Source organism: Cryptotermes secundus, unplaced genomic scaffold (genome assembly GCF_002891405.2).
Source record: "Cryptotermes secundus unplaced genomic scaffold, Csec_1.0 scaffold1807, whole genome shotgun sequence".
Lineage (NCBI taxonomy): Eukaryota > Metazoa > Arthropoda > Insecta > Blattodea > Kalotermitidae > Cryptotermes > Cryptotermes secundus.
In genome coordinates this window covers 54,304-64,081 of record NW_019721029.1, presented here as the reverse complement: position 1 = coordinate 64,081, position 9,778 = coordinate 54,304, and the positions used below count along the sequence as shown (strand labels likewise).

Below are 9,778 nucleotides of genomic sequence, written 5' to 3'. Positions count from 1 at the left end.
AGGGCATATAACATTTGGGGAGAGGAAGAAGAGGAATGCATACACAGTTTTGGTGGGTAAGCCAGAAGGAAATATTCCATTAAGAAGGCCTAGATATAGATTGAAGGATAATATTAAGATGGATCTTTGAGAAACAGGATTCATCTGGCTCAGAAGAGGGATAAGTGGACAGACTCTTGTGAACATGGTAATCAACTTCAGAATTCCATAAAATGTTGAGAAATTCTTAAGTAGCTGTACAACTGACAGCTTCTCAATAAAGACTCACCTCCATGGAGTTAGCCAAGTTTTGGATATGACTAGTCTGGACTTCAGGAATTCAAGGTTCAATGTGGGAAAGTCTGCATCCAGAAAATAAAGACAAATCTTCTTTTATTTTTACACACTACAGATATAGTTAACCATTTTGGTGACATAAGCCTTCATTACACACTGGGTACATGAATTTTTTCCATCTTTTCATTAATACCATCCACAAATTTATGCTGAAGTTTTGTGAGGAACTGTCTTTTAATTTCAAATGTTATAATGCCTAAGGCTGTACCAGAATTAAGACTTTCAATGTTATTACTCAATGGAACATTCAACCTAACACCATATCTATCATGAGCCAATTTGAACGCATTGATGCTTAATCCTTCAGTTTCTCCTCCAATTACCAATATGACCGAACTCTGATTTACATAGTCAACAGCAAAATATGGTACAACAGGAATATTGCTTAACCTATTTCTGTACACTTCCAAAGGCTCTGATATTTCTGGACTACATCTGATCCTATTCCCTTCATCTTCATCACTACTGTCAACATCACCATCTTCACCTTCTTGTATGTCTTGAGACAGATATGCATTGTTATCAGCAAGAAACACGCTACCTTCATCATCCACATGTGTCTCCAACTCATCCCATTCTACATCACTCACAATTGCAGTTCGAAAATGTGCTCCTGCCCCAGTTCTCAATACCTTTGGCTCCCACAGATCAACACAACCTGAAAGTTATATCCATTATCAGGCAACTCCTTTGTGTGCCTTAGAACCAGGCAATGAAAGCGTACAAGAGGCACAAACACAACATAAGAACAGAATTTTGAGCATCCCATGCATGAATATTTAAAATATTGTGACATGGATGGCGCAACAGGAAGTAGGGGTCACGTGAACTCTGCAGTCTCGCGACTGACATCACATACCCCCACTCCTTCCATTATTACGCAATGCTCAGTAAACAACCCTCCCCCGCAGTGACGTAATAGGGGACACAGCGGTTACTACGTGGCAACAGGCGACTCTGTGCAGAGACTGTTGCTTGGCAATTGGTAAACATGACGTGACGCAACAGTGGTAGCTATCATGTAACTGTTTTCTGTGATGTCAGTGCGGAAGCTACATAACGAGGAGTAGTCATCAGTGTAACCAGAGTTACTAGAGTAGTGAGTATTGAGTTACGAGGTGAATTGTAGCAGTCGCCAAGTTCAGTTGTAGCAAGTGAATTGTGAATGTGAAGAAGACCGAAACATGTGATTAGAGGCGACAGTGTGAGAAGGTATTGGGAGTGTATAATACAGTGACACTGGCAGAGCTCCCGTACTGTACTGTGAATAAGTGAGTGATAGAGTGAACAGATTATTGTGTAGGGTTTATAAATTGTGTAAACCTGCAACTGTGTTATAATTAATTGTAGTTATGATTTGTAGGTTGTTGAATAAACCAATTAACAATCCGAAAGGTGTCTTCAGTGGCAAAACACGTTACAATATGTTGTAATTTGAAGGGCTCAATCTTGTGAGATGTAATGCCATGTAACCCAGTGAAAATCAAACCAATGTTTAGGAAGAACACATTGTCTCCATCTTCAAGATCAAAAAGTAAGCCATGCAAGAAATCAGCAAGAAGCAGGCAGTACGCAGAAACTTTGGCTGAGTTTCACCAGACTACACAGTGTTATATCCCAGAACAGAGAATTCTTCACAGCCAGTGCCATGAAAACATCAAACCCAACATGTTGTAAAGTGTTTGGTATACACTGAAAGATGAAAATCTGATTTGTTTTTCTGTTTTACAGAATAACTAATCATGATATAGGAAATTAAACATCCAAAAACTCTCATTCTCATGAAGTTATTTATAATTTTTCACCAAGCACTTTAAACTAAGGAAATATCAGACGTTCCATTGTTATTTCTTGGTTTCCATACAGGTGATGGATACAACTGGATCTGAGTGATTCTCCAATTCTGCATCTGTTAAGCAGTTCTGTTCTGTGCTGTCATAACATACAAACAACCTTCTAGGACACAGCTAATATGTTATTCATTCCAATGAGAGACTGAACTTTTATTTGGAATATTTGCTTTGACATATTTAATGAAAGACTGTGTTAAGGTAGAATAAACAACATACTTAGTTAGTTATTTGAGAGGGTGGGTTTACCCATGCACTTAGACCCATAGTGGTCCATTGTGCTTCCCTCTATGATTTCTACCAGTCCCTATATCCTACCGGTATTGGTGCTTACCATCAGTCCCGCCCAGCCAGTGAGACCGGCTCTACTGGCTGAGAAGTATCTATAATGCTTCCCCCATCTACTGGAGGTATTAGTGACTGCTGTTGGGCGGGAAACGTCCGCAATTTGGCTCAGTGACCTCCTTTGGAGATATGAGGTTCTTTTACGTGCCGTAAAGCTATGACACGGGACCCACGGCTTAAAGTCCCTCCCGGAGGACTTGTTCCCTGAATTTTTCCGCCCTTAAAAATTCGAAGACCTCCGCCGGGTATTTGAACCCGCGTACTACGAGTCATGAGGTGGGAACGTTACCTCTAGACTATGGAGGCTGCTAACAACATACTTAGTTGCAAGTTACCACCACAGTGTTCACTAGATGTAGAAGACATAAGCTGTGACATCAGAGCAATGATGGCAGAAACCTCCACACATTTGCAATTCAGAACAAAGTTAAATGGATTCAGACAGGAACAGTGAAAATTCTGTGGACCATGATACTCCAACTGATGCACTGAGTGATGATAATGAACAGGTCAAGCGTGATGACAGTGACACAGCTGGGAATACGTGTAAAACTATGGAGGACAAAGAGATCTCTTCAGTGGTGATTTGGGGTGCAGGGTGCAGTAAGGGATACAAATGGCATTAGGAAAATTTTAAATTATTCCTGTCAAGGATCATGAATAAAATAAAGTATCATATACAACCATTATACGTACAAACAATTTACAAAATCATGGGTTTCTTGTTTAAATCAAAGATATTCATTGTAGGCTTCAAAATCAGTGATGACATATGAAATTATGCTCCACTTGGGTTGTTTATGCTTCTGGGTGGGCCTGAACAATTATGGATGTTATCATCACCATGGCACTATAAATTTTCATGACTGCACATAGAATTTTCTATTACCCATCAATGATTATGTGAAAAATAATTGTTTTATTTACTTTATCCTTCTTTTATCTTTATTTCCTTCCATCTTTTCTCTCTTGTTGTCTTCCAATCCCTCTTACTTTGAATCCTACTATCATTCATTACCTCCTTCCTTCTTTCTCTCCTCTCTCCCCACATTAAAACATTTATTCTTTCATTCATTTATCTCTTTCCTACTTCTATCTCCTTCCTTCATTTCTCCTGTATTCTTTCCAATCCCTTTTATTTGCGGATACTACTGTCTCCCTCCTCTCCTGCCTAGCAATGGCAGGACATGGATAAGGGGGTGGGTCACATAGGCCCATGTACCATGACTTTCAATGACCTATTGTGCATAAATGACAGAATGCAATGTCAGTCTTTCTTCATGTCCTAACAGCAGCAAATGACTGTTTATGTTCACCCTGTATCCTAGCAGCGGCACATATTTTTCCCAAGCATGCCAGGAAATGGCTATTAATATTATGCATAGGTTTCAACTGTCTACACACTTTGGCCAAGACTAAAATTTCTTACCAACAACATTTGTTAACTTAGCAAGTCGGTCATGATGTACCTTGACCCGTTACAAATTGTACTGTCATTGGAGCCTATCCTCAAATTCAATCCAGGACATATTAGCATATCCTGTTTTCCTAAGATGAAATTTCTAAAACTGTATCTTTCCAGAGCTAGTTTTCTTGTTACTTACATAACTGAATCCATTCTGTTTTCAATGGGTTTCTGTACCCCAAATAATGTCACTAACCATATCTGTAAGGGGCATGAGGTAGCAAAGTTGGGTTCAATTACCAATGATGTCACTGGTTTTTTCAATTGACCTAATCCTTCCAGCCGCACTGAGGCCATGAGGCTGACTCATCCTCTAACAGAAATGAGTGCCAGGAATCTTCCGGGACATAAAGGACGGCCAACACCTAAGGCTCACAACCTTACCACCATCTGTGAATCGGGTGTCTAGAAAATGTGGGAGTCTCAACGTCTCACAAGCTTATGGGCCTCCATGGTCTGTTATGGGATGGCTTTACCTTTTACCTTTACCATATCTATAAACAAACCTTTTGTAAGGATCACTTTATGACAGCCCACCCCTGCAGCTCCTCTGAGAATACTGCCCAAGTTGCCAGGATCCCGTATATTGTCACAGATAATCGTTAAAGGCAAGGCATCCTTTCCAGGTTTCTTGTCATTAAGAGCAGGGGTTTTTAAGACACCTGAAAACATTTTAAAAATATAAATCGTTCAACATGAAGGAGACACTGGGAATATGGTGAGAGGGCTGAGACCAACACATTCTTTTCAGTGTGAATGTTCCACAATAAGTAACAAACTTTGATTACACGTTATGTAAGCAAGCATGTAAACATATGATCCAATCTGAAGTACAAATATTTCTAAAATGTAGTCTTTACAATTTTAAATACATCACTGTCCTTTATGTTCATTTATTACTAGCAAAAATTTTGCAGCTGGAAAAATTTGTTCTACTCACTGTTACCTAACTGATATAAATATTGTATACGATATTGTTCTGAAATAATCATTGCAAAACTAATCACTATGCAATAAAATGTAAAGTTGTCCCTGTGCTTAACTAATTAAGCACTACACCATGAAGGCATATGGGGGAGTGGGTGTACAGATACACATTTTCTTAACCTCGGCACTAGTTGGAGGTGAGTTGGAGTTGCTTCACACCGCAGTCGCTTTACCCCTGGGGAAAGAGCCCCCAGTATCCATTTGATAGGAGGTTGGCTGGGCTCCAGAGCTGGTCTGGATAACGTGGAGAAGAGAAAATACTTGACTCTACCAGGACTTGAACTCTAACCCCTTGGTCATCCAGCCCGTAGCTAGTGGCTATACCAACTACACTCTCCCAGCTCACATCACTATGCTATACCTTAACGTATATCTAAAAAGAAAATATATATATATTGGGACAGGGGCATGCGATAACATAGTTGGTTGAGGCACTATGCTACAAGCCAGAATGTCATGGGATCAAATCCTGATGAGGTGGATTTTTTCAATTTACCTAATACTTCCACCCGCACTATGGCCCTAGGGTTGACTCAGCCTCTAACAGAAATGAGTACAAGGAATATTCTTGAAATATTCTAGGGGGTAAAGCACGGCCAGCATGTAAGACTGACAACCATACTGCCATCTATGAGCTGATTGTCTAGAAAATGTGGAACCTCAACATCACACAACCTTATGGACCTCCACGGCCTGTTACAGGGATACCTTTACCTACTTACTTACTTACTAACTATATATTGGGACGTACAGTTTTATCGTGAACCTTACTGATAAATAAAATGTGTAAGAGATATCAGGAGAGATTTTTAGGTTATTATCCTGAAAGATGTATTTTTTAAAGAGCAAAAATATATGGCAGTCTCTCAGACCAGATCTAATGCTAGCCTCTCAAAGAGAACTTGAGTACTTCATGGTTAATGAATTTGTGTATGTGAAATATGAACCTAATGTATTTCATGTTTGCTCACCCAAAATTCCAGGTGAAGTGGTCAAGTCTGACCACAATGAAATTGATTTGTATGAAATTTTATACAATTCAACACCGGCATCGGGAAGATTAAGGTCTGCAGCATCTTTTACCCTGCTGAAGAACACCATGTGAGGAACATAACCTGCTTCCATAGCATCCTTAATTAATCGTTTCCCTTCAAGAGCAATGAGACTTCTTTTCTTCCTCTGTTTTCTTGACTTTGCAATTAACATAACAGTGCTGAAAATATGAAGACAGAAAATTCAGACACAGGTGCGTAATATGTATGATTGCAGGACAGGGTTAGCAAAGCTTATCACATTTCTACAAAAAGTGAAATGATCTGGGGCTCAGCTGATGCTCAACTATAGGTCTGATGGGACCTGGTGGGTGCTATGCTGTCCTTGGTATATACAACAGAGGGCAGTTGGAGGGTCCTGGCTGTTGGTGCTCCAGGAGGGACCTCTCTCCCTGCTTTCTAGGGCTCACATGCTGTGTCTTCTGCTCATCTGTAGTCCTAGAGAGACAATCAGAACCTCACAGGGGCTCTGACAAGGGCTCTACCAGAGGTTAGATTATACAAGGTCACTTGGTATGAGTGATTAATCTGAATACTAAGAAGTATATTAGCGTCCATTTCTCTATATCCCTCTAAATTGTGACACTAATTTTACACTTAAACATATTCTTTAACACTTAACACTATATGTTTCGGTCTCAAAGGGCCATCTTCAGGTGTTTTATTACAGATATTGAATCAAGACCTTGTTAAAACTGCTACGCTGTTTCGCTGTTCCAATTCACTTTAAACACCACAAGCTGCAGCCCTCCTTTAATTAAAACAAGATAAAATTCCTTTATAATTTGTTGTTTCACTTCACTCAGGGTGTTGTCACTTCCATAAAATATATTAAAATGTTTTCCCCAGCTGACGGTGAAAACATTTTAATATATTTTATGGATAAAATTCTTTTATAATTTGTTGTTTCACTTCACTCAGGGTGTCATCACTTCCATAAAATATACTAAAATGTTTTCACCGGCAGCCGAAATTTAGGAGGACTGCAGCTTGTGGTGTTTAAAATGAATTGGAACAGCGAAACAGTGTAGCAGTTTTAACAAGGTCTTGATTGATAATATGTAATAAAACACCTGAAGATGGCCCTTTGAGGCCGAAACATGTAGTGTTAAGCGTTCAAGAATATATTGAAGTGTAAAACAAGTGTTGCAATTTAGACGGATATAAACAAATGGACGCTAATGTGAACAATTGCAACGCGATGCTGAAATACAGAAACTGAGAAGGACTTTACAGACTACCAATGAAGCAGGCAAGACATAGGAATTATCTAAAAAACTGAGCCCTTGAGTGAAACTCAGCTGCAGGTCCAACTGGGACCACTGGGGGTTAAGCTGTCCCTGTCAGTGAATGACAACTGGTGGCTCAAGACACCTCACCATCTGTAATCCAAGAGAAGATTTTTCTGTCACAATTGCAGGTTCTGTTTATGGTCCCTCTGCTACTGAGAAGCAGTTGTAAGTTGGCAGGGGCTCTCATAAGGGCAAGACTGAAAGAGATTTCTTGATGTGGTTTGGTAGCCTATTCATCAACAAAATGAAACTGTATAACCAAATTAAGAAGCAGGCCAGGAAGAGGAAGCCTCTTCTAAACAGAATGGAAATCTAGGTTGCAGTGCAGCTGCAGGTCCAGATGGCATTAGTGGTGGTCCTTGTTAGTGGTGAAGAGAAGGTGAATGAGATGCCCTGTTGCCAGCAGTCTAAGGGACTGTAAATGTCCAAATTTGATTGGGAAGAGACGATGGGTATTAAGAAAGACACAGTCTCAAAGGTTTGGCTATGACTGGGTTGAGGCTTTTAAACAGCCTCAGAAATACTGTAATCACACACTGGACCTAGTTATGGTCTGAATGCTTGGAGCAACTGGAGGTTGTCTCTCTATGTCAATGCTCAACATGCATTATACTCTAGGCAGACATCTCTGATACCAATTATTTTGTAAAGCAATATAATTTACTGACATTTAAAATGTGTAACATTATTTTACACTGGATCACCTGTTTTAAAGCATACTCCAGATATGGTTATGTTTCCTTACCTTAACTTGGGATCATTATCTGGTAACTTTGTATACACGGGCACTCCTGCTTTGGCAGCAGACTCTCTTATTCTGTTGGCTTTCCGTTCCTTCTTGGCCTCCAACTTTCTCGCCTTCTTCGATTGTGTGCTGCTTTTCTGTGTGGTTTCTGCCTTATTTACCTCTGCTATATCACTTTCATAATCCTCAACATTGCGAAACTTTGAATTGGACACTGTATATCTCTCATCATAATTTACATCTGTACCAGACCTGGACGTGTTCACTGGCATAGTACTACTAATTATTGTTTCATTATCCTTATCCACCAAATCTGCATTTTCAAAACGTTTTTCCTGATTGTTCGTTACAGACTGAATACACTCTCTTTCAATCTTTAGTTTCTCAGCATATTTAGCTTTGTCTTTCTCTGAATCTTCCGCATAAATAACACGAATGGGTCTTCTATGGGCCCATCTGGGAACATGCCGAACATGCTGCTTCGAAAATACTATCTTATCCATGTGAGAGTTTTTAACGAGCAATGCCTTCGCTAAGTAATGTTTCATTGCAAACTGTAAAAACGAAGCCATAGTTCCTGATCCGTCTATGAAAATAATAACCTAGTCTGTAATTGCATATATATATATATAAAGTAAGGAACTGTACTTTACAATATGCAAAACATACTTCCTAATTAAAATATACTACACACACTTTCTCACCCAATACCAAAGCACACATCTCCCACATTGCAATACATGAGGTACATGAACGCACACGAATTCCCAACCAACACTACATATGCGCAAAATAATTGAACATCACGTAAAGGTTAGTTACTACTTTTCACATGGTATGCCCAAAATGCCGTTTAGTTTCATACAACAGGTCCTTGCTCTGATTTTGTGATTTCCATTGGTATCTTTGGTCGCGTGAGCCACAGAAACGAAGTAACTGCCGATTATTTTCTGAAACTTTTATTAAAATCTGACGAGTGTTCTATTTACGTAGCTGTGTAAGTTTTTATGACGCCATGCAAGCTCCTTGTTCGTCAAATATTGTAAACCGAATTTTCAGACTGGACTGATAAAGATTAATTTTATTTCCTTCAAAATAGAAACACACGAAAGCATGTTAACCAGAGGGATATCAGTTCGAACGTATCGAGAATTCTTCGGGTGTAACTATTGGCAAGCCTGATGAGGGACTGTTCTGTATCGGTGCCTCGGTCGGCCGGCATATTCACTGCTGTTTCGCACAATCCTTCATTTGTAATGTATATAAATAAAAACGTAACTGTTGGTTTGTCTGTGGTCGAAGATCTCCGAAAGTTCTTCACCGATTGCTTCGAAATTTTGAAAGAACGTTGCATTCGAACACGCGCGTTTTTATATACCTATTATGTAGATGCCACGCCTGTGACAGGCAAAAACATTTCAAATGTTCAGAATCCAGGAGTCGTTTCCATAGTAACGCTAGAACAGATCATTGCATAGGTTCCGTTGCGTAACAACGGATGAAACCGTTAAGTATACTTCCAAGGAAACGCAATAATAGTGGGCCATTGCATAGGAATCGAGGTTCTGTTGCGTAACGACGGATGAAACCAAACACTTCTACAAGGTGTTCTGTGCTAGCATTTCCCAAGCAATAGATGAAACTAACTCTTTGATAAGGTATTCCCTATCCCATCCGACCGCTGGCTATACGTATAAGAGGGTGTA

General features: G+C 39.7%; 1 protein-coding gene across 1 annotated transcript; it reads right to left on the bottom strand.

The window, feature by feature from the left end:
- Positions 1-385: 385 nt before the first annotated feature.
- On the bottom strand, positions 386-9,211 carry LOC111875336 (rRNA methyltransferase 3, mitochondrial). The gene is made up of 4 exons (XM_023871502.2): positions 8,073-9,211; positions 5,955-6,196; positions 4,503-4,658; positions 386-994 (listed from the first exon to the last, which is right to left on the bottom strand). The coding sequence occupies exons 1-4, from the start codon at positions 8,642-8,644 to the stop codon at positions 426-428; spliced, it is 1,539 nt and encodes a 512-aa protein (XP_023727270.1). The 5' UTR covers positions 8,645-9,211; the 3' UTR covers positions 386-425.
- Between the last annotated feature and the right edge of the window lie 567 nt (positions 9,212-9,778).

What these genes read in the sequence shown, in the direction of transcription:
- LOC111875336 (XM_023871502.2), bottom strand. Translation starts at nt 8,644, where the DNA reads ATGGCTTCGTTTTTACAGTTTGCAATGAAACATTACTTAGCGAAGGCA. An exon ending in GATAATGATCCCAAGTTAAG is followed by an intron (nt 6,197 to 8,072) that starts GTAAGGAAACAT and finishes TCATATTTTCAG; the next exon opens with CACTGTTATGTTAATTGCAA. An exon ending in CACTTCACCTGGAATTTTGG is followed by an intron (nt 4,659 to 5,954) that starts GTGAGCAAACAT and finishes AAATGTTTTCAG; the next exon opens with GTGTCTTAAAAACCCCTGCT.